Raw genomic sequence first — 26269 nt, forward strand, 5'->3', positions numbered from 1 at the left:
CATGATACTATTGATAGACTTCGTTGTGACTGGTTGATGGACAATATAGGCTCGGCCATAGAATGATCTGACACATGCACCAGATTTACAATGGTGCTTTCCTCTACAAAGTGGCTTTCATCGTGGTGCAACTAGTGGTGTATTATGTCCCGTACTAAGACACTGGCCTGGGACTTGGGGGCTACTGGAAGCGGGGTGGCCTTCAATTGATCTCGTTCAATGGGGACCCATTATTTTGGAGGGCTGCATAGCATGATCGATTTGTTTCAGCTGGCGACTCTGAGTAATTATACTTGAATCGTAGTTTAGTATTAACCAAATGTTCAGTGTGCAAATCAAATGTCACCAAGTTTTCCACCAGATCACGGTGAGTAGTGTAAGCGCTATCATGTCATGTACGTCATTAGATCCTGCCAGGTCAGGTAACCTTTTGGCCCCAGTTATGCCTTCCCTTATAATAAACCAGCACCCTCTCACTCTCCATATCCAGTGAGTGCATTTATTAATTAAGGAGCACTCATCCTCTGTCTGTGTCATAGATTGGTTCTTTGGGATATTAACTGGATAGATTGTCTTCCTTGTGTCTGTGTTTGTGTGTGAGCTTGTTAGTGCTCGGTGCAGTTTGTTATATGACATACAGGGTCTATCCTTAATCTTTCAGTATTACTTAGGTTAACAAGCTTTGGTCTGCCTGGCATAAGTTGGCCTGCCCCCTTACCTAGCGTTCTGTGAGGAACTCTGCAGCCCACCTCTGCCAATTCGAATGATTCTTTCCACCATTATGCTCTATTCAGCTCAATAAATTAACACATTTACTCACTTTGGAAACACTTTTATCAGTAGTTCTTAAACATCCCAGTCGGAAAGGATGGTTTAGGAGCTCATTGAGATTGGCCTGCTGGGGATGTGATAATTATGGCATCCTTTTACATCTGACACCACGGGGATCGGAAATTAAAAGGTGCCATCCTTTTGGCCTGTTACAAGCGGTGCCCTTTAAAAGAGGGCATAACAGGGATATTGGTGTTTTGCACAGCAGAATTTACATTTATTACTACTTACCGGGTGTTTTGCTGGGGAAAATTGTGGAGATATGAGATTTTCTAGGAAAGCTGTAGTTTTGATCATTGTATAAACCGTTAAGAAGGGATTTTGTAACAAGCATTGGCATAGCCAATAGGTGTTTCCTTTGGGACCTTATAAGCGTTTAGCCATGCAACACTTGCTGTTGCACCAGGATATTGTGCTGGATAACAAAACACGTATAAGGTCCCAAAGACGAGATCTATTGGCTATGCCAATGCTTGTTTTTTAAGGGTATTGAAATCACTTGGAAACATTGAAAAAAAAACACCAGAATGGACCACAAATAGAAACTGAAAACAGGAAAGCCTAGGTATACTGAAAGGATGACTGTCCAAGTGAAGCTACAAGTAAATAGACTGGAGAGCACTTGAGTGGCTTGGTTCACGTCATGGGCACCCTGAAAGAACAAGGCATAAAGAAAAGGCATGTACAGTGTTGACACTGGCAGTCAGCAGCTGAATTTCAGGAGCAAATGTAAGCAGCCAGATGGAGCAAGGGGGACCCATAGGGTTGAGGGAGGGTGAAAGACGCACTGGAATGCAAGTGGGGAACATCAGGCTCAAATGGAGAACATGGAATGTTAAAGTGGGCCTATGCAAACTAAATAGAGGTACATAAGGTCTATATTCCACCACCAGGGGCAAATATGCGACACTGCAGATCTGTATTACATGGCAATCAAGCTACATTGGGGCACAAGGGGGCTAAAAGGTCCACTTATTTCTTTTGGGCTGACTACGGTCGCTGTTCCCCTAACACATTCACCCACCCAAATATGTACATCTGCCACTTACCTGTTCTTCAATAATGAGACTGTTTTTCCTAAGCACATATTCCATCAAAGCTCTTCCGTTGATATCATAATAACCTTTGGTTGTTAAATTGGATACTAAACTTAAAGTGGCAAGAATAACCTGTGATGAAGCAAAAAATGGTAAGCATCATTAGTGAGAAACCCTTTTGATGTATAAATAAAACCAAATCCCACATTCTGGTGAGGGAACAGCACGGGAGTGTGAGAAAACCATACAATCTCTCCTTCCCTTTTGTTCATAGAGGAAATAGAAATACACTTGTATGTGTGGAAAGCTAGTACCTGGATACAGCCTTTTAAAAATATTGGAAAAGGGTTATTAAGACACTCTGAGAATAAAACTTGAATCAATTTAATTAAACTGTTTTTACAGAATGTCAGACCGAAGCATGATTGAGAGGAATATTCAAACATTCCAGGTGGTGTACACCTTCTATAGGTGATTGGAACTTGGTAAAAGATTGAAAGATACATTGCAAAAGATGTCTAGGTAGGTTACAACTAGCAAATAAGCTCTCAGGACCTTGTACTGATTACAAAAATGCAAATGAGAAATCAGTAGGCTGTGGATTCCAATAATGTGGAAATGAAAAAAACCTAGAGTAGTCTGTGGGTAGAATGATGGCCACTGTCTAACTCAACCTGCAGGATTTAGCAGACCTACACCATCCCAACACGGCCAGCAGATAACAAATGGGTTAAAGTACTCAGAGTCCATTGTCCCACACCTTGTTGTTTGGTTGATCTATGTCACTTTCAAGAAATCATTTTGGCTCAAGACCGTAAATAGTCACAGTGTCCTCTAGTAGCCGGGTTAAAATTCACATCCCTAACATGGCTCTGTACGCTGCATATTTGCACAGGCTGGACCCAATGGCTTCAACCTCCAAAGAATACGCCCATGTTTTATTTCTTTGATTCTTATATTCCTGGTAGAGTTCTGGGTCTGATGTTTCTGGTTTAGTCTACCAAGAATCTAAGGTTTATATCATGCCCTGAGGTTCAAAAATGGTCAACCCAATAAACTTCTCAAAGAGAATACACTAGAGACCCAGTCATGGAAATACAAGTTTTTGTTGGTTATCCAAAGAAAATTACTTTGTTGATTTTCCTTCATGCCTATATCCTGTGCTTACTTACATGCTGAACACAGCAATGCTGATGCTGAAGTTGCCTGCTTTCTCAATTGCACTGACATTGGGCACATTGTGGACATACATAGAGTCAACAGAGTTACATATATTCCAATTTCTACACACAATACATCTTTTATATCACAATCAGACTTTTCAAATGTGCACATTGAATATTATCCTGTATTATTGAACCATGTTTGGTGAGAATTAGCTGAAACATAGCCCAGATATCATTCTTGGAAGAGACATTTGTCTCATCAATAAAATATCTTACAACCCGGTTGTTGAAGATTGGGGAGATATTAATATAGGAAGCTTAAAACCCCCTGGCATTATCATCAACACTCTCTTCAGTGAGGGGAATTACAGATCAACTCTATGTGAAATACAGACCAACCATGTAGTCAGCACACAAGAATTGTTTCTTAACACACACTTATTCAACAATTAGGGAACAGGGACTTTTATGGGATTGGGTCTGAAAATGAGTTGACACAGAGAAGGACAGGAAAACTTGGATATGTCCACTTGAACAGGGAAACAGTGGAACACAAGACACTGAGGAGACACACATGGATGGAGGTTGCATGACGCAACACCTCCACGGAAGACCGGCCTTAGAAAAAGACAACAGACTGTGGTATACGCACCACTGCAATGGGTCCACGTAAGTAGAGAATAATGCACTATTCAAAAAGTGCATAACTTAAATTAGATTGCGTTGCTAATTATGAAACTGCTTGAGCACAGAATGCTGCACACATAATAACTTGATGGTACCTTGTAATTGTCATCCTCAAGCACGTGACGGACAGCATCCAGATAAGAGGCACTTTCTGAATCTATGAAATGAAGCCATACATCAAATGTTCATAACACATAGATATTGTCTTTGTCTAGTAAGATCAGGAATAATAGATAAGTAGATGAAGCTTCCACTAATAACTGTGCCTACCAACCTGAGAGTCCTGTCAAGTGTTGGTGTGTGAGTCTGTGACTGTGAGCCTCATGGGCCTATCAATGTCTTCCTGTTCAACTGTGCATGTCTGTGTCATCATGTACCACTGAGTGGGTCTGTGTCTTCCTGCCCCATATTTTATGTCCCTTTTTGTTCCTGACCGAAGTCTATGTCAGGATCTCTTTCCACAGTGTCCCTGTCCCATTATTGGCTCACAGTGGGAACAATTTATCAAAAAGACAGATGTGGCAATGTTTGACCACTTCTTTATTTCTTCACCACGACTCATGTTAACGATGGGAGGATTGATTCTTAAATTACAGTGCTCTACCAGGAACTGTTGGCAGTCAGTGTAGCTGAGGAATATGAAGTTAAGGTAATTTGCTCATAGCTGCACCATGTTGGTTAAGTAAGAGGGTAAGTTGGAATTATAACTTAGGGCTCCACATTCCATGAAAAGCATTTAAGTCCTTCAACTATCTTCCATGTCTATCGAAATCACATGCTGCCACCCACCGACTGACAGGCTTACCAGTTTCAGCAAGAAGCTTGCAGAGCAGCTTTATTGTTGTGGCACGGGACTCTGCACCCATATGGATCAAGCTACTTTCAAAATATTTAAGAACCTCACTAGAGCTAGAATGGGCTGCAAGAGTAAAGTGAAGAGAAAAATAGACATACATGAAAAATTACATACAATAAAATCATGCACAGAGGAACTAAACGCAGGGGAGCAGGTCATCAAGGCCAAATGTAAGGAAATTGTTCAACGCATATACAGGAGGTACAATATCAATGGTTTACAACATTTAATGATGATCGGTGGAGCACATGGTACTCATGTGACTACTATAGCTGTATATAGTAAATTGGACAACGTGTTCCAATAGAAAGCTAACAAATGCACTGGGAAGGGAGATAATTACTGAAGCAACAGTAGCTTTTAAGAAGTTCAAGTGATGTGCAGAGCAGTTGACAGAAATTAATGTTTCAGAGGACCCGATCACTGGTAAAGACCATAATATACTTGCAGTATCACAAATATATACATATATACATTTATGACCAACTCACCCAGTGACAGGATAATGGCCGTGGACACCTTGACTGACTCTTCCCTTTCATCTGAAACTCCACAGTAGGGTGCGCAGATCTGTCAATAACAAAGCCATATTAAACAATAATGGAAGCTAGGCTATTTAAAAGCTAATCCTATACATCTGGAAAGCAAATTCCATTCAGTGGGGAAATGACGGCATAAGAGTTTGTCAGGATTTGTGGGGCCATGATCCATACAATGCTACAGCAAAATCAATTATGTGGAAAACAGCATATTCAGGGAGCCCGATATTGATGGAATTGCAAATTCTCAGTTGCCACTCTAAGATTAACGCCTTAGTTTCCTATGGTTACTGCATGGTTTGGAGACTGAAGTCTCATGTTATTGCAGCAGGCAGTCGTACTGAATGCTATTTAACACAGCTGGCACTAGTGACAGCGTCTGCTGTTCAAGGAAATCAAGACAGAGGCTGTTGTTGCACTTCAACTTTGTTTATCTCCATGGACTGTAAGTGCTTTCCCCCTTTGCAATGCATCCCACAGTGTCTGGCTTGCAAGGTGGGTTGCATGCTTTACATGCTTTTGTGCACTTTTCCCCCCTTTTGCGTCCCCAGTTTCTGGTCAGCAGAGTAGGGAGCCAGTGTTTCTGTTGGTGCTTGCATTAGGGTCTTTTTTCTGTTCTCACCGCCACTCGCTGCTTCTGCCGTACCGCTAGCAGTTATTTCTTTTTATTGTTCTTTGCTAGCATTCAGTTCTCGCATATTGGTCCCCATCAGAGCTGCATGTCTTTTTAGTTCCTGTTCATTTCAAATTCCGCACACCAGCATTGCTATTTAAAATTTCATTCCTTGGCCGTCAAGTTGTGTACTTCCTTTTTTAGGTCTTGTGATGTAAGCAGCGCATGCGCTGCTCTCGTCGTATGAATCTTCTTGGAATTGATACAATTCCAAAAGCCTCGTCCTAGTTCCACCTTCAGCTTTGATTCGTGCGCGACGTTTGGCGTCACAAATTATGCCGATAGCAGTGCAATGATCGCATGCAAGGTATGTAAATTGCTGCTTGTTGCCATCCTGTCTCCTTTTAGCCATGCCCAGCGGGATTGGATCTCTCACCCTTGGCATGACACAGTAGGTATATTATCAGCTTGCCGCACTTTTTTTTGTAAGCTTGTTTGATGTAGGAGCTATTAAGTGACAGAGTGTTGGGGACACATACTTTTGTAGAAGGGAATACTGAATATTACTTTAAGGGTGATTTGTCATCAATTATGTTTGGCCATTTAAAAATTAATAAAACACGTTTTCCTCTCCTGTTTTAACAAACTGTTTGAAATAGGGATCCTGACATTTCACACCAAACCTTTATTTACTCATTTCCTGCAGGCTGCTCTCTAGCAAATCCCGGGCATTACACTGCTTCTATTCAAGCAACATGGCGTCCACGCTTGCCTTACTTGATCGACAATACAAGCTTGAACATTACCATTCTAGTCTTTGGTTCCCAGTCCATGGCCCATCTTGCCTCCGGGAACGGAAGCTTACTGGGCCATGGCTGAGGCTGGTAGCGAGGCCTCGGTGGAGAGGAGGAGGATGGCAGAGCCCGCAAGGTCTGCAATGTCTCAGCGGCTGGAACGACACGCATCTGGCGGTCTATCTGCTGAGCCTAGACCTGGGGTGAGACTTGGGACCCAAGGGTCCCTGTGCGACAGCGCGAGTATGAGTGGGTGCATACCTGTCAATCACTTTCACGTTTCTTATGTCTATGACTGAGTAGTTTGTGTAGTTGTGGTGTTTTCATTGCACTACGATACTTTAACCAAGCTGCTAAGTAGCTCTTTCACCCCATAAATGTTTAAATCTTGAGTGTCGAAATAATATGTTAAATGCTCTTATTTAAAAAGCCACTTCTGTCTGAACGTGCCACACCTGAACCGGTCATTTAAGGAGTTGTGACACTGATCTTCGACTCCAGCCACTCTGATGACTGGTTGGTGTCATAATTGCGGGTGAGCAGCTGCATGGAAGATGACTATGTAGGTCTGTTAGTAGGGAAGAGCATGATAATGGGAGAAAAACCATTACAACGCGGTCTTTACACCGCAATATGTTTACAACGCGGTCATTACAACGCTAGTAGTAACAACGACTTGCGCTGGATGGCGCTATATAGTAAGGAATAGTATGATTTACTATTCCAACACCTTCCCTACTGTTACGTAGCTGGAGTTGGAATAATAAATCATACTATTCCTAAGTCCAGCGCCTCTAGCGCAAGTCGTTTTAACGACTTGCATTGTAATGATAGCGTTGTAAACGTATCGCGGTGTAAAGACGACGTTGTAAGGTCATACATTCCATGATAACAGCAGGTATGTTTTGACATGAGCACAACATCTTTGTAAGTCATCTTTGAACACGTGTGAAACCTAAAGCAGCATTTCTTAGGTGATTGGATGTAACCGAAACAGTAATGGGTAGAGCGACTCCACTGAACAGTGACATTTCCTTCTAGAGACAATTGGTAAAACCCTATGATACACTTGATTCGAGGTTCCATGCAGGGAACTTGATTCTAGTAGTTTGACATCATGGGATTTTGACAACTTGGCTTGTAGGTATCCTGCTTGCAGGTTAAAGTCCGAGACGGGGACAAGGATTGTGACACAATAGGAGATATAGAGAATGACAAGACAGGTACATGCATGGAAAGTTGGTATGTCTGGGACGCATGAAGATGCTCTTTAAGCCTGAAGGATATTTCACAATAGCCTTGGCTGTTCGTCTGAAAAGGCGAGACCTGTGACTTCAGATGTTAGAAGCAAAACCCAGCTCAGATGCGTTCTACCCCGATAGAAGCCTGACACCTTGCGGGTATTATGTGCGACAAGGTGGGTTATGAAGAATGACAGGGCAGTGTATGAGGGTTATATGTATTGTTATGGGTGGAGGAAGAGTGACTAGGGCATGAGGACTTTGACATGGCGTAAGGGAGACGCTTGATGCATGATGACAACTGCTAGTAGCGGAACACCTGCACATTGAGGCTTGCTACCGGGAAGACACAGCGTGACACATGAAAATACTGAACAACTTTAAGTGGGTGGTAAGCATGACACTAGTAGGAAGGGGTTAGGAACATTGCCGCGTTGAAGTGAGGCGGAATTGACACTACAATTAAGTGGTGTTTAAACTTTTGACATCTGTAAACAGACACCGACTGAATCACTACTAGAAGCTGGAGCCCCTGCCTGAGCACAATTGCTGCGATTCAAACATCTAAACAATACAGGAAAATAAAGAAACAAGTGTACATCAAACAAATTACACAACATATGCAATTCTTTCACATACAAATAAAAAACTATGGAAAAGTTGACATTTTAATTGGAAGGTTGGAACTTTTCAAAATGTGTTTTTATTTCTCAGATTCAAAACAATATACTAGACTGTTGCAAATCACTTTCTTTTTTGTTGCTACTGCTTGCTTTTTTTGTGTCTAGCAGTGCTCCAGTTGAGGCCACCATTTGTCCAACTGGATTCTAATTGATGTTCTTGTGCTGCTCCCACGCATCGTGCTAACAGTACCAACTTAATTTTTAGACTCCCAGTTGCAAATTCCTACTAATTTATAGAACATTAATTCATTTTCAATGTTTAGCTAGGTTTGCTTGATTAATTTGCTAATATTTGATTTTCTATTGTGGGAAGCCTGAGTAGGTGTTGCGGAACCCAGGTTAAGAACCACTGCACTAGATGGTAGAATCTATAATACCAGGCTGGAGGCATGGCTTTGAAGAGCAATTCCCATGTAACATGAGCCAGGTTGCCACCACGTCGATAGTTACTCTGGAGACCGAGATTATATAACTAATTCATAGATGTGAAGACCTAGAAAATAGTTCCAGACAGGCAATCTAAGAGGCTGTAATATGGAAAAGGAAAGGGAGGAGAAGGAGAATATGTGGTGGAGTGCTTGAACAGCTCTTTAGACTTCCCTATAGGGATTGAAAGAGTCCATAAATGGGGAGAGAGAGAGCTCTATGACAAAGCTAGACCTCAGGACATTGTGGCAAAGATCTCCTTGTGCTTGCCAAGATATCCACATACCATCTGAATACATTAATTCTTGCAGAGAGGAGCAAACAGAAGACCATTCAAAGAGGAACCTGTAAAGGGATGGTTTTCTAAGACTTGATACACGACTCTCGGAACAAGTAGACTGTTTATGGGATAGCATGGTTTTGTCTAAATATAAATAAATCTGAAACACTTGCACTGATGCCTGCACAAACAGAAGTGAAGGGATTTAAAAAATAACTTCTATTAAACTAAATATTAAGGACTTTGCATCACCCCATCACTGCCAAAGATGGTCCCTGATAATCGGTCAGCATTAGTAAAAGATATTAAGCAGGATCTGAGTAAATGTAGTATGCTCCCAGTCTCTTGGAAAGTACTTATAGCAGCAATTTAAAAAAACAAGCATTGAAAATGCAATATGTCTTGCTTTTGATTAAGTTAAAGCCATTTGCTTTGCTAATGCTATTGTATAGCAAAGCGAATGGCTTTAACTTGATAAAAGGCGAGACCAATTGCATTTTCAATGTTTGTTCTTAGGTCTTTCTTCTGTGTAGACCAAGATCTTGAATGCTCCAAGTTTGGTTTGTAAGGATATTCCAGAAAAATTATGCATTTGGATTGTTTGAACTTATTTGTAGGGTAGTTTCTGTACATATTGACTTTAGGAACCCCAGCTGGATAAATAATGAGTTTACTTTGATCGATGACATTAATCAGATGTATATGATCTATACTATTTATCATTATATATATATATATAAGTATATGTTATATAGTAAAGTCTAGATGGACAATTGACCCTCAGAGATAATCATTGTTAGTGATTATATCTTTGTTTGTAAACTATTGTTATTGGGCAAATCTTTTCTTTTTCATGTCTCCATCCTTGGTGTACCTGCCTATGTCCCTTCCCTTGTCAGGCCACTCTGTTCCTCTGCTACCTCTTATCAGAGCCAGAGTTGCTGAGAGGTAGACTTATGGGTGGTTCCTGCTGATGACCTCTCAATGCTGAAAGATCTGACAGAGGTATTTGCATTGTCTTCTTTCTTTGCATCCTTGAAGCAAATTGGTTCATGTAGGCTCTTTATGGATGATTATTGAATATTTTATACAAGCGAGTTCCCAAATGTTCCCCTCTAAAAATACTCTTACTATAAATTGGATTAATGCAGGACCCTCTTTGTTAGGAAATGTCAGCTGAAATACTTTGTATGTCCTCATGTATATACTTACCAGGTGATGCAGAGCCGTAAGCACGGTTGGCACAGTTTCATTCAGTGCTCTGCAACTCTTGTTAACAGCTGCCTTCATGCATAACTCAAGGGTCTGCAAGGAGATAAGACAATTGAGATGAGGCCAAAGGGCAAAATTGAGGACATGGTGAGAGTCAGTGGTAAATGACAAACGTCAAGGTATAAATTCTGTATGAATGCTAGAGTGAGTTTGTGTGTGAACAGGCTCTCTTATGTACTAATTCTAAATACACATGACCACACGTATTTTTTGAAAGGTGACCATTAATATGTCTAATTGTTTCTTCATTGATAGCTCTGTTTTTTTGACTCACAGTGCCTCACACAGGAGTACCCTTTTATAATTAATGCCTGTCAGCAATCAAGATCTCTAAAGTCCATAGGGATTTCTGTAGAGGTTACCGAATGGAGTCAGATTTTGGATTATAGTCCTTCAAGGAACCACAAGAGGACATATGCAGCATTTAACTGGTGTAACTGTAACAAATGATGGATGGAATGCTGAATGATTCAAACATTCTCCCCCAGTCAAGAGATATGGTTTAAATCCATCATTCTTTTGCCCAGTATGCCACTATGAGTTTGGACCCAGCCTTATGCAAATCAGTCTTGACAGTGTGCCTCATAGGAACAGTCCAGAGCAACTCACCAAGCCAGTTCCTCCTTGGACCAGAAACAAGCATCCTGGGACCGGTTTCAGGTTATGTCACCCTTTATCAGCCAGGCTAGCTTCAATACAGTGGCACAGTGAACAAGGGACCCATGTCTGTGAATGTCCTTCCCACTTAGGGCGAAAAGTGTAACTGCAACAAATGATGGACGGAATGCTGAATGATTCAAACATACTCCCCAAGTCAAGAGATCTGGGTCAAATCCATTGTTCTTTTGCCCTCTGCTCCACCCCCAGTTTGGACCCACCCATATGCAATCAGCCTTGACCCTGTGCCTCATGGGAACAGTCCAGAATGAACTGCCAAGCCAGGTCTCCCTGGACAGGAAACAAGCATCATGGGTCTGGTTTTATTTCACCCTTCATCAGCCAGGCTAGCTTGAATCCAGTGGCAAAGTGAGCAAGGGACCCACGTCTGGTGCATACCCATCCCACTTAGGGCGATAAGTGTAACTGCAACAAATGATGGACGGAATGCTGAATGATTCAAATATTCTCCCCCAGTCAAGAGATCTGGGTTTCCTTTGCATATGTCACCCCAAGTTGGAAGGGTATGCCCAGACGTTGGTCCCATACTCACTACACCACTGGATTCAAGCTAGCTTGGCTGATGAAGGGTGATGCCCTGAAACTGGTTTTAGGCCATCACCCTGCACCAGCCAGGCTAGCTTGAATCCAGTGGTGTAGTGAGCATGGGACCCACCCATTTAGGGCGACATATGTAAAGGAATAATTGATGGACGAAATGCTGGACAATGCAAACATTCATCCCCAGTCACAAGGATGTTGGTTAAATCTATCATTCTTTTGCTCATCACACCACCCCAGTTGCGACACAGCCATATGCAAATCAGTCTTCACCCTGTTCCTTATGGGAACCATCCAGCCCGAACTGCAAAGCCTATCCTCCCTGGACTGGTCTGTCTCTCTTGCTTTTCCAGCAAATACAATTCGCACCCCAGTAACTGTAGACTATTTAATTTTAAAAAATCCAGAGATTCAGCAGCAGCATCAGCCGCAGTCCAGCGGCTGTCAGGCTAATTAGACAGGTCGCGGGACCAGCAACTTGGGAAGCTAAGCACAAGCGCATCCACCATTAGTAGGTGGCTGCTAAGTGAGTGACCCGATAGCCAGCAGAAGCGGGCCGAACAGGACCGGGTGCAGCTTGCAAGCGAGCTACATTGTCCCCACTTGTTGTCCCTGATTGCCTCCCACTTCTCCTCCTGCATTCAGGAGCAGCATCACAGATATAGAAAGGAGAGCAGATTAAGAGCAGAGAATAAAACGAGGGCAAAGCGGTGTACAAAGACAACCAGAGACGGTAGCAGCTCTGTGGGGTTAAGAGTTCTTTCTTGTCCTGCCGCTGGGAGTTGAGAGACTCGAGCCCCCGGCTTCTTACTGCACCTAGTCCAAGAGGGGTTCCAGTGGGTGTTTCTCAGTGCACTTAGTGGCGGCTGACCAGCTGTCCTCTGCTCCCAGCGTCTATTCCTCCTTGCTGGTGAAACTGTCTGGTACACAAAGATACAACTAGAGCCAGCAAGCAGATCCACGGGAAGTGAAACTGTGAGAAATTGGCCTGGCATATGCTGTCCACTATTCTAGTGGGCACCTTGCACAGTCCAAATGACCCTTATTGATGGTAGGTTACAAGATAACCTATATAGAAAGCTATCCTAGTGGTAGCTGTGGAGAGCAACCTTCAGGCTAAGTCTTGAAGGAATGTAAAGCAACTTGTTTTGCCAGTCTATAATGCCATGAATGACCAATTGAAAGGAAAACCACGCTAGGTATATATATAACATATATGCATTTATTCTAAGCACATCCCTCTAGTCTCTTTATGAGGCTAGAGGTGAAAGTACATTTGGTAAACTTATTTAGCACACAGTAAATTAGCACAATATATGATTAGCCCTAGGGGCGTAACAAACCATATACTAAGAAAGTAGTATAAGAACTACAATAGACGTAGAGACAAGGCCTAGGGCCTGTAAAACCGCTAGGGCAACCAGGAACCACCCAAGGTAGTGACAGAGATGACCCACGGGGGACACGTGCAGTGTCTAAACACAGCCGAGAATCACCATTGACTTCTATGGAGAAAGTTGATGTTAGAATTTTAAAGATTAGGGACACTTAGAAGTGGACTTGGAGCAAACCAATTTAGAACTAGGCAGTTCAAGAGTCAATACCCACGGGAGCACCGGAGTACTCGAGTTACCTCACCCGTGGAAGCCGGGCGCATAGGTGTCTTTTCGTGTCGGGTTTCGTTGTCGTTTTCTATGGTGAGCTGCCTAAAAGAGCTGCAGCGACCAAGTAGAAAGTGTCCGGACGGATACAAAGGTGTATCGGAGAGTTGAAGAACCTGAAAGCAGAGGGGACAGAGTCTGGGTTACTAGCCAGGGACCAGGAAGGCGATGAGCAGATGCCCACCAATGTTGGGTGATTTCAGGTGCAGAAGGTGAAGCTTGACTCTTCAGCCAAGAGGACCAGGAGGCCTCAACAACAATCAAGACCTGGATTTGAGCTGTGCCATGAGAGATGTCAAGTGCTGTGGTGTCGGTATCTGGATTGGACCCAACAAGCCTTGGCAACAGCAACCCACACAGAAAGCAAATAAATTGGGTTCGGTGCAGACCAGAAAGGTCTGAGGGACTCACCCTTTGGAGGGGAGTCAGGGCACATCTGGAGCAATCAGGGAAGCCCAAGAAACAAAAGAGTTACCTTCGTGGGGACCCACCAGTTGATGGCCCCGGGATCGAAAGGGGCATCGAGCAGAAATGTTTGAAGCGGGCTCACGGAACACTAGTGGAGTGTAGGCCCACAATCTTCAGTGCAAATGGTGCTCGGGGCTTGGACTATAATTAGCCCAATGCACAACTTCGGAAAAGCTTGGTAAGTTGATGCACTAGCAAATGTGCACGGTGTCCAGGAGTTCGGGTTCCATGTCACTTGTGAGGGCTACAGGTCTCAGCTTTGCTGGGATCTCATGTTGGCCTCGGAGAAGTCTGGAAGTCTGTGTCCTGTGTTGCAAATCTGTCGGGATCCGGCGGGAGCCTTGGAAATGCAGACCGGCAAGCTGCTTCTTTGGTGCCGGTTTGAACAGGGGAGTCACTCCTTGACCCCAAGGGAGATCCTTCTGTCTTCTAGTCAAAATAGAATGTCGAAGTTTGAAGGATATATGTTGCAGAATTTCGTCCAGATATAATCTAAAGTCTTAAGGACTGGTTTCCTAATCTCATACTATGTTTAGGGGTTGGACTTACTCCAGGGTCCCACCTATGGGAAGACCCAGGGAGGGGGTGGTAACACCCGTTTCCCTTTGTCCAGTTGCGTGCCAGAGCAGGGGCTGAGTGCCCCTGCAACCGGTTTGAACTGGGGTATGCACAGGGACACCAAGTGTGCCCCCAGCACTGTCTGAAAAGCATTCTATGAATGCACCCATCCAGCCCCAATACACTAAAGCCTGTCTGGAAGGTGGTTACACCTCCCTGTGACAGGAAACCTATTGTCCAGGCCTCCCCTGCCGGCGTTTCATCCAGCAGCAGGAGGTCAGACCTGTGTCTGCAGCATCCGTTTTGTGATCCTGGGGCTCTTTTAAACTATTACCGGTTAGGTAAGTGTGTACATGTCTTCTCCTTCTAGAAGGGTGGAATTCTACCCCCGCCGCCAGGACCTGTGGGGGGGGGATAGGATTCCAAAGTGTTTGACACATGTTCCCATGCAGCCATTCCAAAGTTAGCATTTCCTGCAAGGTTATAATGCACTTAAGAGTATATGGTCATGATGCATCACAGAACAGCCTCAGAGAATAGATTCAGAAAGCTGCAGAGTGGCTCAGCTCATGATTGGGCACCCTTTCACACAAAACCAAGCACTCTGCCTTCAGGATTGATAAGCCCTGCCATAGGAGTGACTCATAGGTTTATATGTGTCAGTGATTGAAGGTAGATATAGGTAACCTATATCCTAGTAAGGGGTGCAAGCACCACCTTACCCAAGCTGCAGTAGCAGACCTGTGGTGCCATTTTGGAAGTCTTCCCAGGGGTGGGATAGAACATGCTTCAGCCCCTGGTAGGCCTCTGGGGTACCTATGCCCTTGGTATAAAAGTACCACATACTAGGAACTCACAAGGGTAACCAAGTAACCAATCTGGAGTGTACCTAAAGTACATGCAATTAAGTTAGAGAAGAAGCAGCTGGGCTGGGGTCCTGAATAGCAGGGCCCCAGCTAGACTTAAGTTGAAAAACAGTGAAACACCAGCAAAAAGTGCCATAGTAAGCAGATCCTACTCTCCTACAGAAACGAGTAAACATAATCTGATTAAGGCAAATACGAAAACTCAACAGGAACTCAAGGAAGGTAACAACCTTATATAAATATGTGATCTGGCAAGGTTAGGAAGGACCAGGTGACAAACCAGGAGCCCACAAAAAAGGAACTAAAGCAAAACAAAACACTAGGGAAGCGTCCAAAACAACCGGCGCTAGTACTACATGAAGGAGTCCATGGATCTCACCAATAGCCACTATGTTTGGGAGATCAACTAAGAGCACTCAGGCAATTCGAAACACCTCATATTTCGATTGCTCAAGGACCCGGGTTCAGTAATCTTTGCAGCAACAGGAGAAACTCCTGGTTTGGTGACTCCCCTGGATCGCACAAAGATTTTACAACGGCTGCTTACCCAAGCAGCCCAGAATCTTTCCAATACTCCAATTGGATCAACAATGTCACTACAAACTGCTAGCTCAGCGCAGGACTCCCTTGAGATAAGTCTCCAATCGGACAGTCAGAGCAGGACACTCCCTGATAGTGGTACTGTCTTGCAACATGTATCTACAACAACAGCAATTGTACATATAGATTCAACAGAAAATAACAACATGGGGAGCCATTTGCTGTCACTCAGTCCAATTATAACAAGGGATAACATCTCAACAACAACAGCTCTTGTACACACAGACTGCAAAGAAAACAATATAGGGGGAACCCATGTGCAACCACTTAGGCTAATAAAAACTGAAGGAGACAATATCCCAGTAAGTCTAGTCACTAAACAAGAGAAACAAGCACAAGACATGCCATCTGGGGCTCTCTCTAGGACTCAAGACAAAGGTCACATATTTATCTCCTAAACGTCTCAATTGAGTAACAAGGACCTAGATCTTTAATGGCTAAACCTACATATCCCAGAAATTGACAAGGTTTACTCGCACACTAATAAGTTCAAACAAAACTCGCAAGATGGTTTGCCTGAGGTGTGGCGAAGAGAGGACATGGAAGAACTCCTACATAGCAATAACAATGTGCCAGTTCAACAAACAATGTTGCCTCAAAAATGCCCTATTAAGTTTTGCCCGTCCCCAGAGCTCACTGTAATTGCCAGTTTAGGTACACATTTTCCACTCTGATCTAAGGAAAATGCCAGAAAATACCAGACAGGGGGGCAAGGACCACAACACAGATTCCGATGGAACTCATACCCCCGCTGCTGCAAGCATTGCAAGCATCAACAGAAACTCTGATTATGCAGTAAGACAAGCTTGACATTCAAATAGACCTAATGAACTTTATTGCATCTTACATTGCAGGTATAAAGTCAAAACTGGATAACTTAACTAATCTAATAATAAGAGTACAATCCATTGACTCCACCCAGCCCACTTCATGTACATGCGGCCCAATACTAGATAAGCTAAGCTTTCTACCAACTTTAATGGAACAGATTCGTTGTCTTAACAAACACATGGTTCACTTTAACCCCCATCCAGAGAGTATCATTACAGATCATACCGATTCAACTTCAAAAAAGCAGCCTCAGTAAGTAGTGCCAGTCTCCGCACTTGGAATTAATAGCACAACCCAGTCTTCTACCGCAGAAACGGGTGAATATGCAAATGCTGAGCAATTAACGAAACCATTGCTATATCCAGGTCAACCAAACACTCTGTTGCAATCCAGAAGGCAGAAAAAGAGAGTAAGGAAAGCAAGAAATAGAATAAAGGAACATCCTACTGAAAGCTTCACCAAACTATACCCAATCTTTACCACATCATGTCAAACTAAAAACTTAGAATAAAGTCTATTGTCATCAACACTTGCAAATCCCCCGCTAATCCAAACCAACTCAATTAAAGAGACCGCAGGAATGAACACAGAAGGCTCTGGGTCTCTTAAAAACAAAACCACTGATACTACTGTCTCGGTTTATGCTATAACCCCCAGGAGGAAATGGAAATACAGAAGTCAGTTGACAGAGTTGGTTTGTGTGCACAAGAACTCAAGAGGCGAACAGACAGAGAAGGATCCAAAAAAAGGGGAACCAAGCTCCTTTAAACTCGCATCTCTGCTCAACCGCACACTCACTGCCTCCAGTTCGGAAATATTTTACCCAGAATAACAGTAGGTCCTAAACCTGTCAACTATTCAAACAAGTCTTTAGACATAATAGAATACTCACTCAACTCTGACGATACACTGGGCTCCCAGCAGCAGGAAATAAACAATAGGACAGACCCACCAGAGATTTCCAGAATCATTGCTGTAAGCCAAGAAACGATAAAGGGCACCCAGCTATCACAAGTACCACTACGATATCATATTGCAAGCCAGATAAACACTGTATCAAAGGAGAGTACACTTAAGGAAAGCTTAAGGGACATAACTAAGCTCAACAGCACAACTCAGCAGATAATATGGACTCCAGAATATAATTCACAAGGCAGCCATGATATCTTGAACAGAAGTAATATTCTAAGACTCATGGCTGTAATCCCGGACCTAAAACTGATACATACAACCAAAATGCTGGCAGTCCAGTTCCTTACAGCAGACCGAAAAGACTCTAGGGAACAAACATTAACTACATGGCAATCAGCAGAAATTGCTCAGCTAATAATAAACAGCTCCCAACAATTTACGGACTGCGGTATAAAACTATCAATACCAACAAGCCCTTGCTACCCCTCTCCACTGATTGATAATCACTTACATCAACTTAAACAAGATCTCAACAATCTTCTGGTTACTAAACAAGTTTATTCCATACTGCTGAGCGCTAAGGGAAGCAGCAGTTCACATGCGACATTGGACAGAATAGCCATAGATTGTCACCCAGTAAACAACTGAATATTAAATGAATGGCACTGGCTTCCGGGTACACTAGCCCCCCAGTAACAGAGAATGACAACGAAAAAACAAAACTAGAAATCCTTACGAGGACGAGATTCACATTCTATCCTGGAATGTAGCTGGAGCAAATACATTTCTTGAAGAAGGTCTTCCACTACAAGAGTGGGTCTTCTGTGACATAATTAACCTTACCTTAGGAGACATGGGCCTTGGAAGACCTTCCTATAGTTGGATGTACTCGTTACACAGTGGTGGCAGAAAAATTCAAACAACATGGCTGGACAATGGGGTCCTGACAGTTTGCATTAGCTCTAAACTTTACCTCTGAATAGTTGAATTTTCCAGATTAGAGTATTCAACATATTAAACTTACATACCATTGCTTGGGAAAAAGACATCAGTAATATTGATCAACTACTACACGCAGCCGAATGCCCCCCCCCAAAAGAACAACAACGCACTTTTACTTAAAACCATCTCGGAATAACATTGGGCTGAACCAGCATGGGATATAGTTCTAACTGGGGATTTCAACTAAACTTGTTCCACTCACCTGAACAAGATGAAATTCTGGGATCTGACAATATTTTCTGGAGCGTACTGCAACAGCTCTCAAATAGGCTGACTCAACAGGACAAAATCAGCCAACAGCTGGTAAAAGCTCTAAAATACCAGGGAATGTGTGTGATTAATGGAAGATCGGAAGAAGACACCCCACCCAAATACACATTCCACGGCCCAATGTCACAGCCGACGCTTGATTACACGATCATAATGCTACAATTAACGCCATTCCTTACTCATTATTATATTGAATACACCACACTGAGCGACCATTCAATTCAGCACATTGTTTTTGACTTGAACTTGACACGATTTCAAGCCTCTACATCTCAGTAAGGCAACTTGAACACAATAAAACTAAAACGCCTCACCTCGTCAAGTGGAAGCAATCAGCTGCAATTTACAACAACAAAACTGCAATTCGGTTAGTCTACTCAAGCAACTGTAAGGATTAAACCTCGTCACAAGATATCATGCTTCAACCCACATAAAGGATTAACAAGTGAGGTACAACAATTAAGAAGAGACTTAAATAAAACACTAAGGAAGCTACAAACAAAAAACAGTAATGCCCTGCAAGGGAGGCATTATGAGAGCAGAGAAAACATTATTGAAAAAGCTATGGGGGAATAAAAGATCAAAAGCGGATAACTTCTGGGTAAAACTATTACACACCACAAGAAATCATAACTCAAACAAACAATGGCAAACAATAAATGAATTGAATCGGCCAAGGAACACTCTAACATTAAATATGCAGGAACAGGAATGGACAAACTATATAAATCAGAAATTTGGAATACAGCACCATATTTCCCAACAGACACAGACAGTGCAGGTTCACCTAAGTCATCCACAGCAACCAGGTGCTGACGACCAACCCACCTTTGCAAATGCGACAAACAAGATCTTTGGCCAAATAACGGATTCTAATACAAACAACTCCCCTTACACAGCAGATGCAATAAAAAGTATAAAAAAACAAAGCAAAAGAGTTAAAGCAACGGGGCACAATGGTGTCCCGCAAGCCTTTGTTAAACATGACCCAGCTTTCTGGAGCTCTACACTAGAGGACCTTTTTTTAAGCTGAGCTCCTAAACCAAATTCCAGAGAGCTGGCAAGGATCTATTTTTACACCAATATTCAAAGAAGGAGAAAGAACAAACCCATCCAACTATAGGCTAATAGTACTGTTGGATGTCGAATCAAATTACCTTTCCTCCCTGATCCTGGGAGATCTGGTTAATTGGTTTAACAAACTCAATCGGATCCCTGTAAATCAACCAGGCTTTAGAGCAGGGATAGGAACTATATCTAACATGTTATCCATCTCCCTAATTGCAGGGAAATGCAAGACAAAACAAACAGAATCTGCATCTCGTTTTTATTGATCTAAAAGCAGCATTTGATAGCGTGGACCGGAATCTTCTGTGCACTAAACTGCGAGCTTGGAACATTCCAGAAAGAATTCCTAATGGACTAAATGTAATTTTATACTGATACATGGGTAAGAGTATAACTCGGGGACAAAATATATATGAACAAAGACCTGAAGCAGGGATATGTGCTGGCCCCACATCTATTTAATCTTTTTATATCTGATCTGTCAGTAAACCTTAATGCAATTAACTCTCCTTCCCCATATCTTGGCACCTTAGCCCTTTCACACCTTGCTCACGCTGATGATATTGTGTTAAGCAGCTTAGCCAAGATTGGCCTAACCCAAATATTAACTGAACTTGCACAATTTCTAACAGCAAACAAGTTAGAACCCAACACAACAAAAACAAAAACCATGCTTATTAGTCATCGGGCAGCCCGCCCGTATAACATCTGTCTGGAAGAAAAATCCTTAGAAAATGTGTCTAGCTACAAATATCTAGGATATTTCATTGGCAATAAACGGACTCATTGAGAACAGAAGAATTATATGGCTCAACGGGAAAGTGCACTAACTTTTGCTTATAATTAACTGGCAAAAAAACTGGAGGGCCAATCATTCAGACCACTGATTTCAGTAATGACAGCCAAAACACTCCCAACTTTAATGTATGCCAGTGCCGCCCTTTACGGAAAAGACACAACTTTTCTGAATAACTTAATAACTATTATTTTTAAAAAGGTCTTCCAACTCCCTTAAACCGCTTCGCCAGCTCAAATGCGCCTACAATTTGGCCTAATTAATGAAACACTGGGCCGACCCTACTCATCAATAAAAGTTTGGTATCGGATAAAACAATATGTGGAGAACGCTAGCCTTAATGAGCCATTGTGGCAAGAACTCGAGAATGGGAATAAATCTCCATACACTGTTTTTTTGCACAACACACATAAATCCTCTTGCACTTTGGACTTTTGGAATAAAAATCTTTCCTTTTTAACAATTAAGTTAGCACCAAACAAAGCTGCAAAACTCCATTCTCTGTGATTGAACAAAAGTACTTTTAGTCAAAGATCTCATTCCTGGACAGTAGTCAACAACTATAAAGTCCTCAAACAGCGGCTTATTTAGACCTAACTTTTTCAGTCCACAAAAAAAGGCTGAAGGCACTACTGTTTGGAAATTATCCCTCACTATCAGGCGCTCCCAGGTGGAAAAACATTGGCTTAAAAATATGTTGCTTGTGTGGTAGTCATCAGGAAGATCTTACACACCTGATATGTACTTGTCAGAAACTTCATCCAGCATGTGTCACTTTACTAAAGGAAGCCTTCTGGATTAGAGGAATATGATCCTGCAGGTCCGCTGCTATTACAGGGCTTGATCCATCTGACCCTCAGATGAACTGAAAACTGGTTAAGTTTCTTCATATACATGATCAGGCTCTGAAGTCTAAGCCACCATGTGAGGGTTCATGCACTGAAGAAACAGTGCCTACAGCAACCGGTCCACCGGATTGACCCGCAAAGGCCTAATGACTAATATAATAGACCTAGAGCCCCAACATTTAATTTATGAATTACTCCTATCATAAATGAAACTAATACTTTTGTTACCCATTATTTGATGGTTTTCCATGTCAGTCCCAAACAAATCAATGGTCTTACATAATTTTGATACCATTTTAGAGGGTTTCAGGGAACACTGATAATTGAGGATTTTTGTTTTATGACTGTGTGATAATAAATTGTGACATATTGGATTGATGAAATAATTTCAATGTATGTTTTTAATGAAAGTTGATACATGCAGAAAAAATTGGTATGGTTTTAATTAACTAAACAATAAAGAGATTACATGCTTCTCGCTCAGTAGCCCTTCTTACATTAAAAGCTTCCTTTAACCAGGTCATGTCTTGTTTGGTAATGTTGGATGGATTAGAAAATAACCCTGGTCTTTCAAAGTTTATAAAATTATCTCTGATGTAAACCAGCCATGGTATATTGCATATATTGCCTAATTTCATGCAATCAAGTATGATTAATCTGTTCAGGCTTAGAACTTCTTTTACCAAACGCTACACCAGAGCTGTTAGAGATGTGACCTAATATAATCCATAATGCAACTGATACTTAATTCCTCATGTATAATTTCAGTGGAGATATATTGTCCCAATGCCAAAAGTCCTCTGAGATTGTTATTCTTTGCTATCATTAGTTGTTTTATATTCGATTACCCCAAATTTCACTGCCAAAGGTTGCAATTGGTAGGCATTTGCCTTTGTATATATCCAGCATAATTTTCAGAGGTTTGTGGCACAAACAGGAGGAGAATTCATTAACACCTGCACAGGCTCTCATAAAGGAACATATGTTCTTTTTAACTAATGGTTGCCAGCTTATATGATACTTAAATACAGAAAGTTATCCACCTTACTTAAGTATGGCCCTGTGGCAAAAAGTGACACTTTTTATGTACTTTAGTGTCAGGTTCATAACATGTGATTTAATAAAATTGGTCGCAGATCCAAGCTATTCATAAAATCAACAACAAGGGTTAAATGCTGCTGTAATGATCTTGCTGTATTCACAATTAAAACAGCATAATTTCAAGAGCTCACTGAGGCTTCAGTAAGCCTCCCAACTGCTCAGGACCTATCTCAGCGCTCTAGTGTCTGAAGATTTGCTGTTTTGTTGTGATTAACACACCAATATGGAGCATCAGTATGCTTGATTTCACTTCCATAACCACATTTTACTTACTCAGTATCACAACAACAGGTGGGGAAAAATACTGCAATGCTGATGTTTATTTAAATTTCAACACGACTGTTTGGTTCATATTTATTTGTTATTTATCCCAATTTCATATGTAACAAATACAAATGTAAGTTTTGCTTATCAGGCTGCCTTCACGAATTGTGTACAAATCAAAATGTATTTAGTTCAGTATTTAGACTCAATGCTGGACAACTATGTTCCCTCTAATCCCTTAATCTCCCCAAACAATACTCAATGCATAAGAAACTACCATGCTTGAATGTGTCAAATAGTGGGGTAATACAGTCTGAATTGTATAATATTTCTATTTCTCACGGGTACCTAAGGGGCAAGCTTGGAATCATGCATTTCATCTACATCTCAAAATTAATGATACCCGCAACATTGGTACTGTCACGTGTGGAATACCAATGTGATGGCCTAATGGTCACATTATGGAGGCCTGAACCATCTCAGATCTAACTGTGGTGTAACTGATTCACCAATGGAACCCTTTAGTTCTGTATTCAGCCCTCATTTCTCAATAATGTATTGTTTCATTGCAGCTAATCACTCACTATGGGATACGGTGTTCATTATGAATGGATCACTTGGGATTGGTAGAAGTGGCAAGCATGGACATCAAATAGAGGTCACACTCACCGTGAGCAAACGAAATGCCATATCAGCAGGCAGTTGGGGCTGGAGCCTTTTAACCTCATTGACCAACCATGGAAGCTCCTTATCTAGTTGCTCCTCTGGCAGGACAGAGGCCAAATGTCCCAGAGTGGTGATGACCTGTCCCCAGACCTGTTAAGATAAATCACAGCAGGTTTCAGTTCCACACTCTAGACATTAACTACTAAGAAAACATGAGCCACATGTGGAAGGTGGGGGTTCCCTGGAGAGGCAGCTGCACGAGACATCTGTTACATAGGAGGTGATTCTGCCATGCAAAGGCAGTGGTTTGTTTTTACTGGCGGCATAATCTACAAGACAAAACTGAAATGTTATCCGAGAATTTGTTTCCACAAATATTTCAAATAAATTATAGTCCCAAGTTGTTATATCTATCATTATTAATGAATGTAATATCAGAGTAATTGCCTCTTATTCCTTTGTTAAAATTGCATAGCTCCTTTTGTTCGCCGCCATACCTTCCTATGTTGCACCCCTCACAACCCTCTCTTGTTTTACTTGGATGAGGGTCCCCACCCACCCTCTCTGTTTTCTCCCCCTCATCCATTCTTTAAATGTATGTATTTCCCCTGCCACTCCACCACGTCTCCCAGCTGTTTTTAACAATGTCCACTCCCCTACTTAAGTCATCTCTTCCCCGAAGCTCCTCATTACAACTCCTGCCATTAACCCTCACTACCACTTTTCAGCTGTGCCATCATTTTATCCCAATGTCCTCTCTGACTCCTCTTCATGTACAGGCTGTGGTAGACATAAAAAAGAGACTACTGTAACAGTGATTTTATTAAATTGCCAGAGAATATCTCTATGTCACTTTCGTTTTTCAAAAATGCTAACTAGACATAAATGTGTTGCTTAATACTTTAGTATTATATCAATCAACAGCATTTGTAAAGCACGCTACTCACCCGTTAGGGTCTCAAGGCGCTGAGGCGGGAGGGTCGCTACTACTCGAACAGCCAGGTCTTGAGTTGTTTCCTGATGGAGAGATGGTCCAGGGTCAGCCATATGTGAGTGGGGAGGGAGTTCCATGTCTTGGCTGCCAGGTAGGAGAAGGATCTTCCTCCGACGGTAGATTTGCGGATTCGTGGGACGGAGGCGAGGGCGAGGCTGGCGGATCGGAGCTGGCGGGTCGGGGTGTAGAATGTGAGGTGTTGTTGAGGTACTTTGGGCCCGTGTCGTGGAGAGCCTTGTGTGCTTGGGTGAGGAGTCTGAACGTGATCCTTTTGTTGACGGGGAGCCAGTGCATGTCTTTCAGGTGAGCAGAGATGTGGCTGTGGCAAGGGATGTCCAGGATGAGTCGTGCTGAGGCGTTCTGAATGCACTGGAGTATTTTCTGGAGTTTGGCTGTGATTCCAGAGTAGAGGGTGTTCCTGAAGTCCAGACGGCTGGTGACGAGGGCCTGGGTGACCGTCTTCCTGGTTTCAGTGGGGATCCATCGGAAGATCTTTCGGAGCATGCGCAGGGTCTTGAAGCAGGATGATGAGACGGCGTTGACTTGCTTGGTCATCGTGAGGGAGGAGTCCAGGATGAAACCAAGGTTGCGTGCGTGGTCCATTGGCTTGGGTGCGGTGCCCAGGGCAGGGGGCCACCAGGAGTCGTCCCAGGCGGAGGGAGATGGTCTGAGGATGAGGACTTCCGTCTTGTCTGAGTTCAGTTTCAGACAGCTGATCTTCATCCATTCCGCGACGTCTTTCATTCCTTCCTGGAGGTTGGTTTTGGCAGTGGCGTGGTCGTTGGTGAGGGAGAGGATCAGCTGGTTGTCGTCGGCGTATGAGATGATGTTGAGGTTGTGTTGGCGTGCGATGGCTGCGAGAGGGCTCATGTAGATGTTGAAGAGGGTGGGGCTGAGTGAGAATCCTTGTTGAACGCAGCAGATGATTTCAGTGGACGCGGATCAGAACGGGGGGAGGCGGACACTCTGGGTTCTTCCGTTGAGGAACGAGATGATCCATTCCAGGGCTGCTCCTTGGACTCCGGTGTTGCAGAGGCGCTGTATCAGGGTGCGGTGGCATACGGTGTCGAAGGCTGCTGAGAGGTCCAGGAGGATGAGGGCCGCAGTTTCCCCGTTGTCGAGCAGGGACCTGATGTCGTCGGTGGCTGCTATGAGGGCGGTCTCAGTGCTGTGGTTTGCTCGGAACCCGGACTGTGATGGATCGAGGGATCCGTTGGTCTCGAGGAAGGCGGAGAGTTGTCTGTTGACGGTCTTCTCGATGACTTTGGCTGGGAAGGGGAGGAGCGAGACGGGGTGGAAGTTCTTCAGGTCCGTGGGGTCCGCGGTGAGTTTCTTCAGGAGGGCGCTCAACTCGGTGTGTTTCCAGCTCTCCGGAAAGGTGGCGGATGCGAAGGAGCTGTTGATGATGTTCCGGAGTTGGGGTGCGAAGATGGAGTCGGCTTTGTTGAAGATGTGGTGTGGGCAGGGGTCGGTAGGGGAGCCGGACTGGATGGTGTTCATCAGGCGGGTGGTGTCTTCGATGCTGATCGTGGTCCAGGTGCGGAGGGTGGTGGTGGGGGGTGCTGGTGCGGTGGTTGGGTCCGTGGTCAGCGCGCCGAAGCTGTTGTGTATGTCGGAGATCTTGCGGTGGAAGAATGAGGCGAGTGAGTCGCAGAGGTCTTGCGAGGGTGTGATGTCGTTGTTGCAAGCACTGAGGTTGGAGAGCTCTTTAACGATGCTGA

At 43.1% G+C, this 26269-nt stretch overlaps 1 protein-coding gene across 1 annotated transcript in view; it reads right to left on the bottom strand.

Moving 5' to 3' along the window:
- LOC147727413 (maestro heat-like repeat-containing protein family member 1) overlaps positions 1–26269 on the bottom strand; it is a 156260-nt gene that overhangs the window by 74172 nt on the left and 55819 nt on the right. Inside the window, exons 8-13 of the mRNA XM_086963627.1 lie at positions 23558–23704; positions 10366–10458; positions 5069–5147; positions 4527–4640; positions 3817–3878; positions 1881–2000 (exon numbers count right to left, since the gene is read on the bottom strand). Coding sequence (XP_086819753.1) covers positions 1881–2000; positions 3817–3878; positions 4527–4640; positions 5069–5147; positions 10366–10458; positions 23558–23704 — 615 coding nt within the window. The remainder of the gene's footprint in view (positions 1–1880; positions 2001–3816; positions 3879–4526; positions 4641–5068; positions 5148–10365; positions 10459–23557; positions 23705–26269) is intronic.

This window comes from Lissotriton vulgaris, chromosome 3_1 (genome assembly GCF_964263255.1).
Source record: "Lissotriton vulgaris chromosome 3_1, aLisVul1.2, whole genome shotgun sequence".
NCBI classification, from domain to species: domain Eukaryota; kingdom Metazoa; phylum Chordata; class Amphibia; order Caudata; family Salamandridae; genus Lissotriton; species Lissotriton vulgaris.